The sequence below is a fragment of the Schistocerca americana genome, chromosome 10 (genome assembly GCF_021461395.2).
Source record: "Schistocerca americana isolate TAMUIC-IGC-003095 chromosome 10, iqSchAmer2.1, whole genome shotgun sequence".
In the NCBI taxonomy this organism is placed as follows: Eukaryota; Metazoa; Arthropoda; class Insecta; order Orthoptera; family Acrididae; genus Schistocerca; species Schistocerca americana.
Window position 1 is genome coordinate 64,538,266 of NC_060128.1, and position 22,841 is coordinate 64,561,106.

General features: G+C 46.3%; 1 protein-coding gene across 1 annotated transcript in view; it reads left to right on the plus strand.

The window, feature by feature from the left end:
- Nucleotides 1–9,181: 9,181 nt before the first annotated feature.
- The window catches only part of LOC124552713 (uridine phosphorylase 1), a 444,709-nt gene continuing 431,049 nt past the window's right edge, over nt 9,182–22,841 (plus strand). The window contains exon 1 of the mRNA XM_047127056.1: nt 9,182–9,455. Coding sequence (XP_046983012.1) covers nt 9,400–9,455 — 56 coding nt within the window. The 5' untranslated portion in view covers nt 9,182–9,399. The remainder of the gene's footprint in view (nt 9,456–22,841) is intronic.

A 22,841-nucleotide genomic window follows, 5' to 3' on the forward strand; every position in this document is an offset into this window, starting at 1 on the left:
ATTCTTTACAGACGAATGTAAAAACTGGTAGAAGTCGACCTCGGGGAAGATCAGTTTGGAGTCCATGGAAAGGTTGGAACACGTGAGGCAATACTAACCTTACGACTTATCTTAGAAGAAAGATTAAGGAAAGGCAAACCTACGTTTCTAGCACTTGTAGACTAAGAGAAAGCTTTTGACAATGTTGACTGGAATACTCTCTTTCAAATTCTGAAGGTGGCAGGGGTAAAATACAGGGAGCGAAATTCTATTTACAATTTGTACAGAAACCAGATGGCAGTTATAAGAGTTGAGGGACATGAAAGGGAAGCAGTGGTTGGGAAGGGAGTGAGACAGAGTTGTAGTCTCTCCCCGATTTTATTCAATCTGTATATTGAGCAAGCAGTAAAGGAAACAAAAGAAAAATTCGGAGTAGGTATTAAAATCCATGGAGAAGAAATAAAAACGTTGAGGTTCGCCGATGACATTGTAATTCTGTCAGAGACAGCAAAAGACTTGGAAGAGCAGTTGAACGGAATGGACAACGCCTTGAAAGAAGGGTATAAGATGAATATCAGCAAAAGCAAAACGAGGATAGTAGAATGTAGTCGAATTAAATCGGGTGATGCTGAGGGAATTAGATTAGGAAATGAGATGTAGAATGCGGTCGCTCGGTTCCAGACTGCAGCGCCTAGAACCGCACGGCCACTCCGGACGGCCCAGATCACTTTCGTGACGCTTTTATTCCCGGATGTCATTCATAACCCACACCAAAAACTAATGCTGTGAATTGGATACGCGCTCGTACCGTCCATTACCTTTTTGGCCCCGACGAGAAATCAGAACTAGGTTACTGGAGTACCTTGAAGCAGTTCTTTTCCAGTTTCATATGGAGCGGCTTTCATGCGGTAAACACTGTGAACAGGAGGCACACACATCCATGCCTTGGGCCTTAGGTTAGTTGGGTTTAAGTAGTTCTAAGTTCTAGGCGACTGATGACCTCAGATGTTAAGTCCCATAGTGCTCAGAGCCACTTGAACCATTTTGAACCAAAGTAATCTGGGCAGGTGTCTGTCCGGTAAGGAAAGCCAAGATACGCTGCACGAGCCTCCAGGCGTCTGACGACGGACCACATGAGAGTGGATGAGCGTTCCTGTCCTCTACACCACAGTGCAGACAGAGAGGTGTGTCAGCGAGGCGGATGCGGTGCAAACGAAACTGGTTGACCTGTTTGCCACAGACGATGATATACCCGGTGGACTGGACGCTGGTGTCCAGTTAACCAGCATACTCCGCTTTCCATACACGCCGCCATATGACATGTGAAAACTTGTGTTCGATGGCGTTGGGAGTTCGACACATTTGTAAAGAGTCGTGTACAGCCTTTGTCTGGAGTATACATGAAAGGGGTAAGGCGTGTAGGATGACTGGCGCGTATTCATGGGAAAGCATGCTGGTCAGGATCGTCGGGCAGCGACGCCAGATTTTCAGTTGGGAGCTAATGAAAAGTAGCGTGTCTCTATCTGGCACATGGAATAAGCCCACTCCACCACGCTCCCGCGGGAGGGCAAGGGAGGAATACTGAAGTTTAAATAACATCCCGGTACAGACAAAGGATCCAATCGCTATCAACATACAACGCACGAGAATAATTGTGACCGGGACCACTTGTGCCACATGTGGGATGCGTGAGGCGTGGTAAATATTCACGTATTGCGCACGCTGTACAATGTTGACGGATCTAAGCTGGTGATCGACAAGGCCAGCGCTGATCGTTTGCAACGACGGAGGGCATTCATAAAATCAATGCCGAAACAGCAGATGCTGGTGGGCACAGATAGAGGAGCGACATATCTGAAGCGTCGCCTTAGAAAAATTATACATGGCTCTGCTTAAACTGACACGCAGTGCTTTTAGCGCAACGCAATCTGACTTTCAATAATGCCTACAAAAGAATGGCCCTGACTAACAATAACCTATACCTTTCATGAATTACTTACCTCACAAAACTCTTCGTTACTCAAAAGCTGCAATACAGCGAGCGCCACTACTGCCAGCTAAATAAACGATTCAAATTGCTGAAGGCGCTAACTACTGATAGGCATAGTTAGCATATGAAAGATTTTGATAGAGAACACACAATGTATTTACCTTAATAGTGTTCAAAAGTCATAATATATAGCAGTCTTACAGATTTACTGTCTCTGATGGACACACGTGCAGATTATCCGCTCTCAAAACTCCGCCATCTCTCTCCACACATCCACCACTGGTGGCGGCTCACCTCCAACTGCGCAACGCTACGCGCTGTTAACAGCCAACTGCCCAACACTGCAATTGCGACTACTTCAACAATGCCCACCAGCCACAGGCTGGACAGCACAGCCAGTGACTTTCATACAGAGCGCTAGGTGACGTTACCAACATAAAAGCCTAAACACCCTACTTACATATCGCTCAAGTAGACCCTCACCAATGAGCAGAAATTTCCATTTGGAAGTGTTAGAGAACTGTCCGATGCCTCCCCATACGTCGCCACCCAAGTCAGAGCCGCGCGAACATCGTCTTCATTGCGGAAGTAGAGGACTACATAGTCAGCATAGGCTGTACAACAGAAGCGGTGCCCATGCAATGTCAGGCCCATTAGGCGTTGGCGAAGACCCTGGAGTAGGAGCTCTAATGCCAAAGCTTCCAGTATCGTGGAAAGTGGGCAACCCTGTCGGACAGAGCGCTCGATCGCTAGAGGCGCGGTGAGGCGACCGTTACAGAGTATTTATGTCGCGCCGTTCAAGAGCCGCATTATCACTGTTCCTATACGAGCCAGAAAACGCATGTGTTGGAGGACCGATTTCAAGAGGGTTGGTCGACACAGTGAAATGCCTGATTGAAGTCAAGTGATGCTAATGCGCCAGGCAAATGTTATGACCTCGCGAGTGTGATCTCTCTAATGGCAAAGGGCTGTATGGATGTTGTCACCACGCAGCGAAGTTTGATCGAGGGAGGTGACGTATCCTGTTGCCTTCTTGAGTCGTGAGCCAACAAATGGGTAAAAATTTTCGTGTCACTGTTGAGCAGAGTGATGGGCCGCTAATCACAGATCCACGATCGCCCATGTGGCTTAGGGACCAGGATGAAGGTGAAGGTGGCTGGGATTGTCGATGTGGGTGACATCGGTTCGTGACTGATGCACGTCCAGGTAAGTATCAAAAGACAGCTAAAACACTTGTAAAATTCGAGGGGGAGGCCGTCAGGTCCAGGGGACCCTGTTGGCAGGTCCCACCTTGATAATATCTAGGACTTCATCGGAAGTGTTCCTGAAGTTCTTGAGCCATCCTCTGGCATGGTGTTGGCATGGTGTTGATAGTTAATGCCGCTGTCTCCTCTATTAGGGTCAGAGGATGTGGGACGGCAGTGTACAGCCGGCGGAAATGAGAACAGAAAGCATGATCAATGGCGCATTGCATTGTGTATCGTCGACCTTCTGCGTCGGTGATGTCATGGATGAGAGATCGACTACGACGTTGGCGTTCTGTGAGGAGGTGGTACATCGATGGCGTTTCGTGAGGCATATGGTGCAGGATCTCACAAGGGCCCCTTCCAAGCGTCATCACACGAGTGAAGTGATCTGCGCTTTACACGATGCGCTATCATCTGATGGACAGGAGAGAATGCCATCGAAGTGCAGTCGCGAAGCACTGCGTAATTAAAGTCCATAGTGCCTGCTTGTCAGGCTTTGAAGTATTTGCCATATCCCATCAGTGCCCTGTGTAGAGCTGGTTTCGCGCAGGATAGCCACCAGGATAAGGTGGATGTGTATGTGGAGCGACGTCGACGGCAGAGAGCCCATGCATCCTCAACGATCCGTCGGCAATCAGGGACATTCAGGTGGGAAACGTTTAACTTCCACAGGCCATGACTGTGCCACACCTGTTGGCAGGCGAGGACGACATTGCAGATGTGGGCGTCGTTGTCAGAGAAAGCCAGAGGCCATGCTTCGGCATGTCGAGTGTCGGCAGCAAGTGAACATGTGAGGTATATGTGGTCGAGGCGACTGGTCGAATACGCTGTATAGTACATGAAACCTGTGTGGGTGCCATGAATCTTTGTCCTTGTTCAACAAGCTGAAGTCTGTCGATGATGACAGAGAGGGCCGCACATGGGGAATGATGTGTAAGTTGGTCATCAGGCCCTTGTGTGGAGTTGACATCGTCACCGAGGACCATTTCATGCAGAAGACCCTCTAAAAGCGGGAGTACTTCGTCAGCAACGAAGGTGCGTCAGTCACGACGTCAACTGGAGCTGGATGGCGCATATACATTGAAGATGCAGTCGCCAAACAGTACCTCTGGCATTAGGAAGGTCCAGAATGGAGGAGGATGACGACTCCACTACCCCTGTCAAAGGCATGGGAGATGTGTGCTGCATAGCCAGTGGGGGCATAGAAATCGGCCACGAACACTTGTTGGAGATGGGCAATGTCGACATCAGCAGCATAAATGGTCTCTCGAAACAGTGCTAGTTTGTGGGAAGCCCGAATGGTGGCCAGATTCATCATTGTGATGCAGTAATGTTGTGGGCGTTGCGTGCTCCCGCCATCGGCACAGATCTTCCGGCAGAGATGTCCGGCTGGCGTGTAACATCTGGTGCAGCCACGGTAGTCGCAATCACTGGGTGAAGGTGGGTCAGGCACCTCCAAGGGGCAGTGACTGATGGGAGGGCCACCATCTCGATCTGCTCCATCGTCGACATCATCAGCCCAGGACACTGGAACAGGTGGCAAGCTACTGTCACACCAATCGAGGACGAGTCGTGGTGACACTGCTGTATTGGGGTCCAGGGACTCTCCCTCCATAGGATCCATCGTCGTCGGGTAGGATCGTTCCTCAGATGGGACAACAGGAGCGGCCACTCCCGTCGTCAGGGCAGTCGAAGGGAGGTCACTGTCTTGTGTCCGCTCTGCTGCCTGTGGTGCCACATGAAGAAGTGTGTCGTCGTATCGTGTTTGACTTCTCTTCTTCCGTTTCCGGGGCGACCGCTGCTTTCGGAGGTGCTGTTCTGTATCAGAATGTGGACGTTCAATGTCCGACGTCGCGCCCGTCTGAAGAAAAGCAGAGGCAGGCACTGCACTCGCATCATCGCAGCGGGCGGGCTGGTCATCGAGCTCTGGAGAGGTGGCGGTTTCGTAGCCGTCGTCGGAGGAGATGGTGCCGGTGAGGAGACCGTGGTGGCAGCACCGTCATTTCCAGTGAGGAGTGCCTGGGAGGGGGGAGAACAGCCGCTTCCCGTAGTGACGCTTCGCGGCTGCGTACGGCTGTGGCGCAGCTGTCTGGTTGCGAGGTGCCGGGGCTAGCAGTGTATTTCACACTAAATTCTTCTAGAATCTACAAATGTAAATGATGCTCTAAGCCCCCCCCCCCCCCCTATTCTAACACATGGATTAAAAAGATACGCGAACTGACTGTAACAAACCCTGCAAGTGGAGTAGAAAAAGAGTTTGGCACCTGCAATAATTTAATTTGATAAATAAGTTAAATAAAGGAAGGTTTCATTAACGTAGTGAGAAATGATAGGGTTGCTCTACCGATTAACAGAATGAAAGTTCTGTCCAAAATAACAATATGATTAAGACTAAACACAAAATAATAAACAAAAACACATGAAACATTTACAATACATCAAATTGGCTCAAATTGGATACTCAAACAAACGCTGTGAAGGTGAAGTTGTCCCTAAACTAGATTGTGACGTTTATGACGAAGTGGTATGTGGAGCCAATTCCTTGCAACTCAAATCTTAAGAGAGACACACAGCTAACCCAACATTAATTGCTGCTACATTAGTGAGAACTCAGGCAATGAACAACCAAGACAGAGCAAATTTAGAAAAGACGAACAGGCGCGCTCTGCTGAGCTCTGATTATAGCCTAGCAAAAATGCCTGCTTTGCCGGTGCTGCGGACGTACATTACCAAGCTGTCTTCTTAGCTGCAAGGACACGATCTGGCGTACTGGAAGTGATGGTTGGTTGCTTCGAAGTCTCGTCGTGGTGATGATAATGTCGCGAGTATAGCCCGAAACAAATTATCCTGGCCTGGTTGTTCCAGACTAAAGACTTCCTAGCAATACAAATGCGCCTCTGAGGGAGACGAAGAAGGCTCACCACACAATCACTGACGGTACAGTGATTGATTTTAACAAGCAAAGTCACACAGTAACTCCGATACAGTCAACTTTAGCCAAAACTGCTCAAGACAGACAACATAGGCCTCTTGTACGCAGAACGCTCAATTGCCAACTGTACCCGGAAAGTTATGTTGAAGTCAAAACTTTAGCAACTTCGTCAAGCAGTTACAATTAAATAAACGTATATTAGACAGTCAACGGAAGCAGGCCGACCAGAGCAGCGACAGCTCAGTCTGGTAACCTACTCGCCGGCCGGAGTGCCCGAGCGGTTAAAGGCGCTACAGTCTGGAACCGCACGACCGCTACGGTCGCAGGTTCCAATCCTGCCTCGGGCATGGATGTGTGTGATGTCCTTAGGTTAGTTAGGTTTAAGTAGTTCTAAGTTCTAGGGGACTTATGACCACAGCAGTTGAGTCCCATAGTGCTCAGAGCCATTTGAACCATTTTGTAACCTACTCCGACCGAAAGGCGAGAGCCGACTACCCCACAAGAGCACCTGTACAAACCGAACACAGAACATTCCTGCCCCCAAGACAGTGGCCGTGGTTAACCGTTCCAATCAGCAACTCGAAAACCGGCGGAAAATTCCACTCTATTGCCGGAACACTACCATTCCACCAATGGAGATTCTTGGCGCCAATTTCTTCGCTGGTTTTGCTACGTCACGGAGCTATGCCCTGAGCAAGCCCATCACAGCTACTATTTTGCAGAAAGCGCGGGAATTTTCCCGCCACAACTGCCTGGGTACACAAGTCATTCCCACGCCTCGCTGGTAGCCCGCCAGAAAGTGTTTTCGCCAAGTTTCTGCGAAGTAACGGAACCTCTAGCCCAGCCACTACTTCAGGCCCCTGCGGGCGTGTCTGTTGACAATGTCGGCGTCTCGAAAGCATTCACTCGACTCCCTCACACCCGTCGGCTTACCCTTCCAAAATCAGCAGCGCCCGCCTGTCACCGGACCACCCGGGTGATGAGAGACGCTGCGTGGGAAGTCCGCGTGTGAAGAAATAGCAACTTTCCACCGCATGCAATTAGAGAGGAGAATCGTAAGATAGAAATATGAGAGGGGGCTCATGCCACCTCTCAAAGCCCCTACGCCATTTTAGATTGTTTCCTGAAAGTTTGGCCGTACCTTTTTGTAACACCCTGTATATACAGGGTGAGTCACCTAACGTTACCGCTGGCTGTATTTCGTAAACCACATCAAATACTGACGAATCGATTCCACAGACCGAACGTGAGGAGAGGGGCTAGTGTAATTGGTTAATACAAACCATAAAAAAATGCACGGAAGTATGTTTTTTAACACAAACCTACGTTTTTTTTAAAATGGAACCCCGTTAGTTTTGTTAGCACATCTGAACATATAAAGAAATACTTAATCATTGCCGTTTGTTGCATTGTAAAATGTTAATTACATCCGGAGATATTGTAACCTAAAGTTGACGCTCGAGTACCACTCCTCCGCTGTTCGATCGTGTGTATCGGGGAGCACCGAATTACGTAGGGATCCAAAGGGAACTGTGATGGACCTTAGGTACAGAAGAGACTGGAACAGCACATTATGTCCACATGCTGACACCTTTTTATTGGTCTTTTTCACTGACGCACATGTACATTACCATGAGGGGTGAGGTACACGTATACACGTGGTTTCCGTTTTCAATTACGGACTGGAATCGAGTGTGTCCCGACATGTCAGGCCAATAGATGTTCAATGTGGTGGCCATCATTTGCTGCACACAATTGCAATCTCTGGCGTAATGAATGTCGTACACGCCGCAGTACACCTGGTGTAATGTCGCCGCAGGCTGCCACAATACGTTGTTTCATATCCTCTGGGGTTGTAGGCACATCACGGTACACATTCTCCTTTAACGTACCCCACAGAAAGAAGTCCAGAGGTGTAAGATCAGGAGAACGGGCTAGCCAATTTATGCGTCCTACACGTCCTTTGAAACGCCCGTCGAACATCCTGTCAAAAGTCAGCCTAGTGTTAATTGCGGAATGTGCAGGTGCACCATCATGCTGACACCACATACGTCGACGCGTTTCCAGTGGGATACACTCTATTCCACTCCGTAATTGAAAACGGAAACCACGTGTCCAGAAGAAGGCCGCTGCAATCGTGGCCGAAACGTTGGTTTTTCTCCAGCAGCAGTAGTTTTATACATTATCACGCGGTACCAAACCCAGAAAACTTTTACGTATACAGGCATTTATGTCACATATTTTGATACTTGCAAGCTCACTCATCGAACTCCATAGGGTACACTTCCTATTGACCTAAAATCATGAAATTTGTCGAGAAGCAACGTTCCACAGTAGAAGTAGAGGAAAAAGAATCAGTAACTTGTTAATTTGTAATTATACCATACTAAAAAATATTTCGTCATTTGTAATCCGATTTCGACCATGAAATAAAAGCATTCTTTTACAGCCCTCGAATCCCTGGGACCGATATCTTGCCAGCATCAGTACTGATAACAGGCATCAATAGTAGAGATTTTCGATTCCCGGAATGGATGAACTGCCTATATCAATAATTCGTACGCAACCCTCGCAGTAAGAATCCTGTTTTCTTTTTGTTTTTTTTTTTTTAATAAATCATGACAGCAGATACAATAAACATGTTGGAAACAACAACTCAAAGAAAAATAATACAACACTACACAAAAAATTCTGAAATAATAGCATGTAAACAAATATTACGGAGTACGATGTGTCTCTTTGGGGAGCGGGGATACGCTTCTTGGGCCAGCGGGAGCGGGGAGGTAGTGGCTGCAGCGCCTTTTTACTTTCCTCGATACTCCGCTGGATCGACTTCAAGAACAGAGCGACGAGGCCGAGTGATCGACAGTCGCAAAAATTACGAGCTCGACAGCAGCGCTCGTTGCTGCAACAGCAGGAAGCGCGAACAGCGGCGCCTCGCGCTAGCGCTCCTCGCGGCAGACGCCAGAACTACGAGCGCTCGGCCGGCTCCGCGCTGCGCTGACGCATCAGTGGCGACCGGGCGCAGGTGGAACATCGCTGCCCGCTCCCTATTACCGACAGTGCGCGGAGCTGCAGGCGCACACACCCCCGTCTCCTCACAAGTGCGACAGGATGCGGCCGGCCCTGCTCTAGGAGACCGCGTCGCGCCTACACCAGTTACCCCGTCGCCTCGACAGCGCGCATCCCGTCTGCTCACGAAATTTCAGTCACCTTTCCCCGTTTGACACCTTTTCCGCCGATTCTCAGCCATGTCGAAGCCGGAGAAGCTGATCATCATGTCGTCCGACGAGGAGGAATTGGACGAGTAAGTACTGCCCCTGGCCACACCTGTTCTCCTGTTTGGCGCCTTGCTTTCAGATCGCAGAGCGTTTCGGCGCTCCCGCCCCCATGGAAACGACGATATCGACCCAGCAGAAACAAGCGGAAATTACTCTGCCTTCGTCCAAAGAGCAAACAGGAATATTGATATTTCACAGTGGATCGGATTCCGAAGTCTGAGAAAGAAAAGAAAAGATATCGTTGCTCCTGTGAGGAGGCCGGGGTTTACGCTTTGTGTGTGTGTGTGTGTGTGTGTGTGTGTAAATATGTGCCTGCATTTTGAAGTGGCGGACATCTAAAACTCTAACTTAAAACCGGCTGAACATCTTTTTTTTTTTTGTTATATGCTCATCCATTTACCTCAAAATTACACTACTTGCACTTTCAAGCAACCAACGTTTTATGGATTGTGTGTCACATTCTGTTGATTAACAGCTGAGTTCCGTGGTTGTTCAGTCGTTTCTCCCAATCTCACTGGAGGCAGGAAGAGCGATTGAAGTTAAAATCGCGTCGACGACGAAGTCATTAGAGTTGGGCCACAAGTTCGGATAGCGGAGAGAAATCGGTCCCTTTCAAAGCAACCATTGCAGCATTCGCCTTACAAATTTTAGTGAAACCATGGAAAACCTAAAAATAATTGACCGCGCGAGAATTCGAACCGCGGAACCAGTGACTTACCACTGCTCCACATCGCTTGGTTATTGATTTCAAAAAGGAATTACATCCGCTTATAGTGTAAAAAACAAGCTGACTTTATCGACACGTTTCCAAAAGAGTATTTGACGCTTCTTTTCTATGTAGTAAAAAGTCGTAAGCATACTATGTTTGGCTGAAATTGTTGGAAGCGTTCCAGACTTCTTCTTTGCTTTTCACGCTGCCTACTGCCACACCCACTCCCACGACTTAAATGCCGTGGTTTCCCAGCAAACGTAGCCGGAAAACTATAGACTTGGCATACATTCTTTTTCCTCGATAGTAAGCTATATATGTACTAAGTTGGTTGACATGTTTCGATGGATTTCCCAATTATTGTGTTTCGCTCCGTAGCACACCAATGTTCGTTAAAGTACGATTAAATGGGATTGCGGATGAGATTTGTTACCCGATTGAGGATTTCTTGGTATGGGTAATGCAGCATATTTTCTCATATCGAGAATCGTTGACAGAAACGGAAGACACTTTAGTCGTGCCCTAAGGATGAGTGTTGTCGCCCTTGTTGTTCTTATTAATGACATGGCAGTCAATATTAATACTAACAACAGACTTTTTCCAAATGATAGTTACCTCTATATACATAAAAGGACATGTGCTGACTGATTCAGTGACTGCTCATCGCCCACCCCCAAGTGCTGAGGGAGGAAATTTGAGATTTGGAGAGGGTGTTGATCTTGTTCTGTATGACTTTTCGAAATTCCATCAGTAAGGGTGTGAAACATGGGATAACAGATTTTTCGAATATATGTCGCTATTAAGGCAATTTTGAAGTTCGAACTATGGGATTGCTATTTGGTTATTTGGCCAGAAAAGAAAATACGTGTTTCAGTGTCTTTAGAGAAGAAATACGCGTTTCAAAGTTTTTTTTTTTTTAATTCAACCCCAAAGGGAGTGAAATAAACGATAAACAGAACTATGAATGCAGAATCGCTTTTTGGTCAGAAGTGCGTGCGGAAAAGAGCAAGTTCTGTGCCCTTAATTAGTGTGAAAAATTTAGAAGCTGCAATTTGTAAATTGAATCAAAGGAATCTATTCGACAATCACCGAGCGAGGTGGCGCAGTGGTTAGCACACTGGACTCGCATTCGGGAGGACGACGGTTCAATCCCGCGTCCGGACATCCTGATTTAGGTTTTCCGTGATTTCCCTAAATCGCTCCAGGAAAATGGCGGGATGGTTCCTTTGAAAGGGCACGGCCGACTTCCTTCCCTAATCCGATGAGACCGATGACCTCGCTGTCTGGTCTCCTTCCCCAAAACAACAACAACAATTCGACAGTCACCACGACAAGTCGGCTTTTGTCTGAACTGCATAGAAAAGAAACGGACCTTTAGTGCGGTGATTTTTCAGTATGTTTAAGATATAAAGTAGTAACTGTAAATTTAAGAAAATTAATTATCTTCTGTAAAGAAAACTTATGTTAAAGTGACACGTTCCACATCATTACGAAATGTCGTATTATTATCTATGGAACAAGGATTGATGTATGTATGTATATATAGCTCCAAAATAATTTTTGTTGTACTAATACGCGAACTAATTATTACTGATGACAAAATGGGTGGCATACTTAAATGGTATTCCATGTACAGGAATATCCGTTTGAGATGAGAGAATTCAGTACCATCTGTGAGACTGGCGCTATTAATTACAGAAGCACTTACTCTTTCTTTTTTCACCCGATGTATGAAATTAAATCCATTGTAACACTTCAATTATGCAAAGAGTGTTAGCCGCGTAAATGATCAAATGGCTCTGAGCACTATGCGACTTAACTTCTGAGGTCATCAGTCGCCTAGAACTTAGAACTAATTAAACCTAACTAACCTAAGGACATCACACACATCCATGCCCGAGGCAGGATTCGAACCTGCGACCGTAGCGGTCGCTCGGCTCCAGACTGTAGCGCCCAGAACCGCACGGCCACTCCGGCCGGCTGCGAAAATGATCACTTACTCTTTTATAGTGCACACGAGCAATAGGCATACCAACATACTAATTCGATTAAAGAAAAACAAAAAAATGGTATGCACAGACCACACATCAACGGAAGTGAAGCAGCGGACGCTAACCTAGTCTATAGAAAAGTACTACCTGAAAAAAGCTACCCAAATATCCCGTCGGTTGGTAACATTTGCACAAAGTGCTCTGTGACATTCCTCAGAGTTTTTATCATTTATTTAACCAGTTAGCATTTTGCAACAAGGTTTCACCATCATCATCAACACTGTCTGAGAATTTGTGCAAAGGTTGGCGATTTGGTCGTGAGACTGCGACACAAGTGAGTCACAACTGGATTCGGTCGACTCATACAAATACCTGCGTGTATCGAGGTCTGTAGGGATATGAAATGGAACAGTCAGCTAGGCTCAACCGCAGGTAAGAGAGGCTCCACGCCCCTCTGCTCGATGGCAGTACACTGTAAAAATGCGGTTGGTCTGCAACCCACGTCACTAACACATCACTCGAGCGTGCCGTCTGACGATCTTGTTCTCATGCGTGTGGACCCCGTGCCAAAAAATAGGTATGACAGGGGAGGGGGGGGGGGGTGGAGGTTTGGGTTGGGTTGTTTGGGGAAGGAGACCAGACAGCGAGGTCGTCGGCCTCATCGGATTAGGGAAGGACGGGGAAGGAAGTCGGCCGTGCCCTTTCAAAGGAACCATCCCGGCATTTGCCTCGAGCGATTTAGGGAAATCACGGAAAACCTGAATCAGGATGGCCGGACGCGGGATTGAACCGTCGTCCTCCCGAATGCGAGTCCAGTGTGCTAGCCACTGGTCTAACAAGGAACACTGAATATATACAAAGGAGGGCACGCCAGGTGGTCACAGCTTCGACTCACGGGAAAGTATAGCACACACGTTGAAGATCGTGAATTTTCTCACAAAAGCCTCGAGAAAAAGTGACCACAAAGACAAGATTAGATTAATTCCAGCGCACACAGAGGTATATAAATAGCCATTCTTCTCGCGCTCCATGCGCGATCGGAGAATGCAGAAAGTTGTACTTAACAGCTCAACCAATGTAGCCTGGGGACAAATCACATCTAATATACACTGTCGGAAAAAAATTAATGCACACTTCTAGAGGTTTCCAATGCACTCAAGATTTATTGTAGCAACGGTTCATATGGAGTACGTGGACTACAGTTCAATAGCACAAGCGGTTACGAGGTACCAGGAATCGACACAAGCTGAAACACCCATGTTCGTATGTGGTACAGCTTCAAATGGTTCAAATGGCTCTAAGCAGTACGGGACTTAATGTCTGAGATCATCAGTCCCCTAGAACTTAGAACTACTTAAACCTAACTAACCTAAGGACTTGACACGCATCCATGCCCGAGGCAGGATTCGAACCTGCGACCGTAGTAGCAGCAGCGCGGTTGCGGACTGAAGCGCCTGGAACCGCCCGACCACGGCGGCCGGCCGGTGCAGCTTTCATGGGCATGCAGGTATCGGCCCTGGCATACCGTCGATCGTGTGCCTGCATTTTGAAGTGGCGGACATCTAAAACTCTAACTTAAAACATCTTTTTTTTTTTGTTACATGCTCATCCATTTACCGCAAAATTACACTACTTGCACCTTCAAGCAACCAACGTGAAGAACACTGACCTGGAATACGTTAGGCCACGCCTCTTCGACCTTTTCAGGTAGTTCTGCGAGACTAGTCGGCTGACGAGTCGCGCGAGTCAGATGTCGATCACACCCCACACGTGCCCGACTGGGGACAAGTCTGGAGGCGGTGGCGGCGAGGGAAGTTTCTGCAGGTCCTGAAGAGCACGTCGAGCTTCAGGGGCAGTGTGTGGACGAGCACTGTCCAGCTGGACAGGGAGTTGTCGAATCAGACTATAGCTTCACAGTACACGTATTGCTCATCAAGTGTGTTCTAAATAATACGCTAAAGTTCAAACGGAACAATAGTCTACGTAATTACACGAGAAGAGAAAATGATATTCATGATTATAGATTAAGGCTGTTTTAGCACAAAAAAGGGTGCACAATACTGTAACGAAAATTTCTGATCACCTATTTCCATTTTAGTTTACATTCCATGTTCCACAGGAACGTATCCACGAGCAAGCCTCATTGGTCATGGAACGAGTAAGTACATGAAGCTATAACAAAAGAAGAATAATAGTGATGCAAAATATCCGACAAACAGAAAGGGAAAATTTGAAAAGAAATTGAGAAAGGTTCTCTGTAACATCTCCTCCTGTTCAGTACAAGAATTACAATTATTATCATGTGTGAAAGATAGTGCGTAGGAGTTACTAACTCAGACCTGTATATTAAAAAACAAAGTTAAAAGTTCAGCATGTAGCCACATTTCGAAATTAATCTGAGATGCGAATGTTAAATGACAACTACGGCATTCTGTATTACTATTTATCGTGCAAATGGTCCATGGACCATGAAATTAATGAACCAAATTAATCTCTGGTAAAAGGCGTCCCAAAGCAACCCAAAGCTGTTCTATAGGATTCAGGTCAGGACTCTCTGCAGGCCACTCCCTTACAGTGATGTCATCGTGTAACCACTTCCCTACAGGTCGTGCATTATGAACAGGTGCTCGATCGTGTTGAAAGACAAAGTCGCCATCCCCGAATTGCTCTTCAACAGTGGGAAGAGCGAAGGTGCTTAAAACATCAATGTAGGCCTGTGCTGTGATAGTGCCACGCAAAACAACAAGGGGTGCAAGCCCCCTCCACGAAAAACACGACCACACCATAACACCACCCGCCTCCGAATTTTACTGTTGGCACTACACACGCTGGCAGATGAAGTTCACCGGGCATTCCCCATACCCACACCCTGCCATCGGATCGCAACATTGTGCACCGTGATTCGTTACTCCATACAACGTTTTTCCACTGTTCGATCGTCCAGTGTTTACGCTCCTTACACCAAGCGAGGCGTCGTTTGGCATTTACCGGCGTGATGTGTGGCTTATGAGCAGCCGCTCGACCATGAAATCCAAGTTTTCTCACGTCCCGCCTAACTGTCATAGCACTTCCAGTGGATCCTCATGGAGTTTGGAATTCCTGTGTGATGGTCTGGATAGATGTCTGCCTATTACACATTACAACGTTTCCACTTCAGTATCGCATCGGAGTGGAGCTATGGATGTTTATGAGTGTGGGAATCTCGTGTACAGACGTATGACACAAGCGATACCCAATCACCTGACCACGTTCGAAGTTTGTGAGTTCCGCGGAGCGGCCCATTTTGCTCTCTCACGATGTCTAATGACTACTGAGGTCGCTTGTATGGAGTACCTGGCAGTAGGTGGCAGCACAATGCACCAAATATGAAAAACGTATGTTTCTGGTGGTGTCCGGATACTTTTGATCACGTAGTGTACTTGCGACTAGATACAAGATTTCCTTGCATATAGAATCTAGCACGCACTCTTAATGGAACACGACAGATGTAAAATTAATTCCCCGGAATACCCCAAGGAAGTGTGGAGAACCGTTTCTGTTTACGGTGCATATAAATGATCTAGTAAAAAGCGTCGGAAGATGTTTAACGCTGTTCGCAGATGACGAGGTTGTCTATAACGAAGTAGCAAAGCCAGAAGACAGTGACGATTTGCGGAAGGATCTACAGAGGATTGATGAATGGTGCAGGCTTTTGCGTTTGTCGCTAAACGTAAATAAACGCAACATAACAAGCGCACAAAGGAAAAGAAATCCACTACTGTACAACTACACTATTGACGACAAACCACTGGGAACAGTATCTATCATAAAATGTCTAGGAATATCTATTCGAATCGACCTCAACTGGGTTGATCACATAAAACTGTAGGAAAAGCAGATACCAAACTGAGGTTCGCACGAAGAGTCTTAAAAAAATGTAATTCATCCACCATAGGGGCTTACAAGGCATTTGCTATAGCGATTATTGAATATTGTTCATCAATTTGAGACCCTTACCAGAGAGGAGTGATAGAAGAGCTGTGCGTTTCGTCACAGGATCGTTTAGAAGGCGAGAGAGCGTTACAGAGACGCCCAACGAACTCTGGTGGCGGACATATCAGGAGACGTGTTGTGCACCACGGAGAGGTTTGCTATTCAAATTTCCAGAGAGTCCTTTCCGGGAAGTGTCGTACAACATATTACTTAATCCCACATACGCCTCACAAAATGATCACTACGGGAGAATTTGAGAAATTAGAGCTCATACATTGTTTTTTTCGACAGCCATTCTTCCCAGTTTGGTAGGACCGCTGATGTTCTCTGTGTACGGTACATAAATTGTTTGGCGGACAGAGTCACCAGCAATTTACGGTTGTTGGCTCATGACTCTGCCGTGTACGAGAAATCGTCGTCGTTGAGCGATGTTCTAAATGAAGAAAAATGTAAGTTACTGCGAATGAGTAGGAAAAACAATCATGTAACGTTGCAGTACAGCGATAGTGGTGCGCTGTTTGAGCCAGTCACATCGATTAAATATCCGGGTGTAACGTTGTAAAGCGATGTGAAATAGAACGAGCACGTCAGGTTGGTTGTAGGGAAGGTGAATTCTCCACTTCCGTTTATTGGGAGAATTTTGGGAAAGTGTAGCTCACTTGTATATGAGATGACATATAGGACACTAGTGCGACCCATTCTTGAGTATTATTCGAGATTTTGGGATCCGCACCAGGTCGGAGTAACGGAAGAAATTGAAGCGATTAAGAGGCGGGCTGTGACTGGTACGTTCGATAGGTTCGAAGAACACGCGAGTAGTACAGCCATGTTTCAGAACTTAAATGGCAATTGGCGTAGGGAAGGCGACTACCTTTACGCATAACACAACTGGGAAAATTTGAGAGAACCGGAACCTGACTGCAGAACGATCCTACTGCCACCGACGTACATTTCGCGTAAGGACTACGAAATAAGATGCGAGAAGTAGGGGCAGTCGCTTTTCCCTCGCTGTTTGTGAGTGGAACACAAAATAAAATGACTAGTAGAGGTGCGTGGTACCCCCCGCCATGGGTTTGGTAGAATGTGTGTAGTTACAAATCACATAGTGGAACCAGAAGTACACTCCGCCACACAGCGTCAGGTGGCGTGCGCAGTATGGATGTAGATGTTTTAGCTACAATCCAACCTTCCACATTCTACGCATTGTTGCTTCCAAGCAGTGTGGATGTAGATGCTTTAGCTACAATCCAACCTTCCACATTCTACGCATTGTTGCTTCCTAGCAGTATGGATGTAGATGCTTTAGCTACAATCCAACCTCTCACATTCTACGCATTGTTGCTTCCAAGCAGTATGGATGTAGATGCTTTAGCTACAATCCAACCTTCCACATTCTACACATTGTTGCTTCCAAGCAGTATGGATGTAGATGCTTTAGCTACAATCCAACCTTCCACATTCTACGCATTGTTGCTTCCAAGCAGTGTGGATGTAGATGCTTTAGCTACAATCCAACCTTCCACATTCTATGCATTGTTCCTTCCAAGCAGTATGGATGTAGAAGCAGTTAATTCCATAAATTATCTGGGAGTACGCATTAGGAGTGATCTGAAATGGAATGATCATATAAAGTTGATCGTCGGTAAAGCAGATGCCAGACTGAGATTCATTGGAAGAATCCTAAGGAAATGCAATCCGAAAACAAAGGAAGTAGGTTACAGTACACTTGTTCCCCCACTGCTTCAATACTGCTCAGCAGTGTGGGATCCTTACCAGATAGGGTTGACAGAAGAGATAGAGAAGATTCAACGGAGAGCAGCGGGCTTCGTTACAGCATCATTTAGTGATCGCGAAAGTGTTACGGAGATGATAGATAAACTCCAGTGGAAGACTCTGCAGGAGAGACGCTTAGTAGCTCGGTACGGGCTTTTGTTGAAGTTTCGAGAACATAGCTTCACCGAGGAGTCAAGAGGAATATTGCTCCCTCCTACGTATATCTTGCGAAGAGACCATGAGGATAAAATCAGAGAGATTAGAGCCCACACAGAGGCATACCGACAATCCTTCTTTCCACGAACAATACGAGACTGGAGTAGAAGGGAGAACCGACAGAGGTACTCAAGGTACCTTCCGCCACACAGCGTCAGGTGGCTTGCGGAGTATGGATGTAGATGTAGATGCTTTAGCTACAATCCAAACTTCCACATTCTGCGCATTATTACTTCCAAATACAGTGGAGAACAAAAAACATTTTGGGTATCTACTTAATATCTCGTTGGAAGGCAATACAGCAGCTATTATGGGTAGCTTGGATTCAACAAATAAATAGTGGATTTGTGGCAGTGTGTGGCACAGATATCTACGCACAGTTTACTCAATAGCCTGGTTTGTGAATGCGGAACTGGCGCACGATGGAGTATCGGATGTCTTTCATAGTGTACAGACCAGGCGAATTTGGTGGTCAAGACAACAACGTGAGTTAGATGTCATGTTCCTCGAACCAGTGTATCACGATTCTGGCCTTGAGACATGGAGAGTTATCCTGCTGGAAGGTACGCTCACTGTCAGCACTCAAGCATGAAGGAATGCAGTTCGTATGCAATAATTTTCATGCAGTCGACAGCTGCAATGACGCCTTCGATTACCAGCTCAGGTAGTAAACCCAGGTGAATGTCCCCCATAGCGTAATATCCCCCCCCCCCCCCCGCCCCCTCCCCATCCGCACCGGTCAGTATCTAACAGCTGTTCGCCTGGATATCCGCGTATCCGGACACGATAAACACTGTTGCTGATACCCCATTATCGTCGCTGTGTGACGAAGGCAGTGAAACAGCATGGCCGGCCGGGGTGGCAGAGCGGTTCTAGGCGCTACAGTCTGGAACAGTGCGACCGCTACGGTCGCAGGTTCGAATCCTGCCTCGGGCATGGATGTGTGTGATGTCCTTAGGTTAGTTAGGTTTAAGTAGTTCTAAGTTCTAGGGGACTGATGACCTCTGAAGTTAAGTCCCATAGAGCTCAGAGCCATTTGAACCATTTAAAACAGCATGAAGGGAAAAAACTGGGATGTTTGCGAGTAGAACTTCCGCACCGAGGGTAGCGGTCGAAGTATTAGATAGATCATCCCCCATCCCGCGAATCGACAGTTTCGACGATTTTTGCCTGCTATCGATGTCGAAACAGCCGAGATATCAAACAATGTGACATAAATATCAGTATCTTTCAGTTTTTTACACCACAAAGCGACTGTAGATGTCAGTATGTGACAGTTTCGAAATTCGTTACCCATTGCTGAGAAAAAGAGCTCCTTAAACGCGGACACACGGTCGGTCGGATATTTGATTTTTTCCTTTACTTGTTTCGTGTCGAATTGCATGTGTCAACGGGGAGTGCACTATAGGTTTTGGTGTGTGAGTTTGTGAGTGTCAGAATATGTGCCATAATGAAATTAAAAGATACGGCCGCAAAGGGGCCGTGACATATATTTCAACTTGATATGTCCAACCGTTCGTGTGAAAAATGGTTCTGTCGGACAGACAGACGACAAAGTGATCCTGCAATGGTTCAGTTCTTACCGACCAAGGTAGAGAACTGTACGAAGAGTACTCGGTCCAGCTTCCTTAAGACGCAGTCCTTTAATAACTCAAGGACGTGACACGTGTCACTCTAAAGCCTGTAAGATATCCACGAATCTGCTACAAGGTCCCGCGACAGCCGTATATCTGTCCAGCCGTTGTGATAAGCGCCTGCTACCTTATCACATGCTCTTTTTTGAGCACACGTTGACGGAATCTGTTGTGTTTCTCCTGTCTGGTTACCACATAGGCAATTACTGTACGGACAATATGTCTTCCGTTGCGTAGTCAGGATACAGTTACATTAGTGTACAAAAATACAGTGGAAATAGATTTTTTAATGATTCTGCTAAAGTGCACTACATCTATTACCGAAAGCGCATACGAGACTAAGTTCCTTTCAGAGTACGCTGACAAAATAGCCCCATACGTAGCAATCATATACAACCGCTCGCTCGACCAATGATCCGTACAGAAAAGTTGCACAGGTCACATCAACACTCAAGAAAGCAAGTAATAGTAATCCAATGAATCATAGACCTATATCACTAACGTCGATTTGCAGTAGGATTTTGGAACATACTGTGTTCGAATATTATCAATTACTTCGAAGAAAACGAACTGTTCACAAACAGTCAGCACGGTTTCAGAAAATATCTATCTTATGAAATATAACTAGCTCTTTATTCGCGAGAAGTAGTGACTGCAGGGGATCTCAAATCGATTCTCTGTTTTTGTTTTTCCAGAAAGCTGTCGATACCCTTCCTCACAAGCGAATTCTTGTGAAATTGCGTGCCTTCGGAGTACCGCTTCAGTTGAGCGACTGGATTTCCTGTCAAAGAAGTCGTAGTTCGTAGTAACTGACGGAAAGTCGTCCAGTAAAATGAAAGTGGTTTCTGGCGTCCCCGAAGGACCTGTTGCAGGCATCCTGCTGTGCCTAATCTGCATAAACCATTTAGGAGACAATTTGAGCAGCCCTCTTAAATTGTTTGCAGGTGGTGCTGTCATATGCTGCCTCTTAAAGTCAACAGAAGATTCAGACCAATTGGAAAATGTTTTAGCTATCTCATAGTACGAAAAGTGGCATTGCATTGCATTGCGAGGTCATCCACACAAGTACTAAAACGAATCCGCTTAATTTCGGTAACACGACAAACCACACACATCTAAAGGCTTTCACATCAACTAAACACCTGGGATTACAATTACGAATAACTTAAAGTGGAGCAATCACATAGGTAACAATGTGGAGAAAGTGAACGAAAAACTGCGATTTAGTCGCAGAACACTTAGAAGACGCAGAAGGTCTACTAGAGAGACTGCCTACACTAGCTTGCTGTGCTCAATCGGATCCTTACGAGACTGGACTAGAGAAAGACATCGAAAAAGTCCAAAGAAGGGCAGCTCGTCCTGTAATCCTAGATTTCCGGAAGGCTTTTGACACTGTACCACACAAGCGGCTTGTAGTAAATTTGCATGCTTATTAAATATCATCTCACTTATGTGACCGGATTCATGATTTCCTGTCAGAGGGGTCACAGTTCGTACTAATTGATGGAAAGGCACTGAATAAAACAGAAGTGATTTGTGCCGTTCCCCAAGGTAGTGTCATACGCCCTCTGCTGTATCTTATCTGTATAAACGATTTACGAGACAATCTGAGCAGCCGTCGTAGGTTGTTTGCAGACAATGCTGTCGTTTATCTACTAGTAAAGTCATCAGAAGATCAAAACAAATTGCAAAACGAGTTAGTATGGTGTGAAAACTGTCAATTGACAATAAGTAATAAAAAGTGTGAGGTCATTCACATGAGTGCTACAAGGAATCAGTTAAACTTCGGTTACACGATAAATCAGTCAAATCCTAAGGCCGTAAATTCAACTAAATACCTAAGAATTACAATTACGAACAACTTAAATTGCAAAGAACACAGAAAATGTTGTGGGGAAGGCAAACCAAAGACTGCGTTTTATTGCCAGAACACTTAGAAAATGTAAGAGATTACTAAAGACATTGCCTACACTACGCTTGTCCATTTTCTTTTCGAGTACTGCTGCGCGGTGTGGGATCCTTACCAGATAAGATTGGTGGAGTACATCGAGAAAGTTCAAAAATGAGCAGCACGTTTTGTATTATCGAAAAACAGGGGAGAGATTGTCACGGACATGATACAGGATTTGGGATGGACATCATTAAAAGAAAGGAGTTTTTCGTTGCGGCGAAATTTCCTCACGAAATTTCAACCACCAACTTTGTCCTCAGAATGCGAAAACATTTTGTTGACCGTGTCCTACATAGGGAAATCAGAGCTCCCACGGAAAAATATAGGTGTTCGTTTTCTCCGCGCGCTGTTCGAGAGTGGAATAATACAGAATTATTGTAAAGGTGGTTCGATGAAGCCTCTGCCAGCCACTTAATTGTGAATTAAGTGGTATGCATGTACTGTATTGTATGGAACTGGGGACCTAGAAACGATGGAGAGGCTTCGTCCCCGCCGTAGCCCTCAGTGGTTCACAACCCCACAACAGGCTACAGCAGTCCCACCGCCGCCCCACACTGAACCCAGGGTTACTGTGCCGTTTTTCATGGATGGGGCTTACACCCCTTGTTTTGCGTGGCACTGTCACAGCACAGGCCTACATTGATGTTTTAAGCACCGTCTTGCTTCCCACTGTTGAAGAGCAATACGGGGATAGCGATTGCATCTCATCAACACGATCGAGCACCTGTTCATAATGCACGGCCTGTGGCGAACATCCCTGTAATGGACTGGCCTGCACAGAGTCCTGACCTGAAGCCTATAGAATCTTATAGATTTGCAGTAATCACTGTGTGGACGATGTGGCCTATTCTACACCTTATTTCAAATCTATAAAACGATGCTGTGCTGATTATATGTTTTGACGATGCCATTACGCCCTTATCACTTTAGGACGTGATGTATAAAAGATCTGAGGATGGTCATTACGGACTGAAACCGGTCATCGTCTAAAGAATTGATATTGTGATCGAAGACTGTAATAAAAAAGATTTGAGAACACCTTTGGGTTGTTTTGGAACACCGACTTCGTGCAAAGCCTCACCGACCGACATCGATACCTCTCCTCAGTGCAGTACTCCGTGAAGAATGGGCTGCCATTCCCCAAGAAACCTTCCAGCACCTGATTG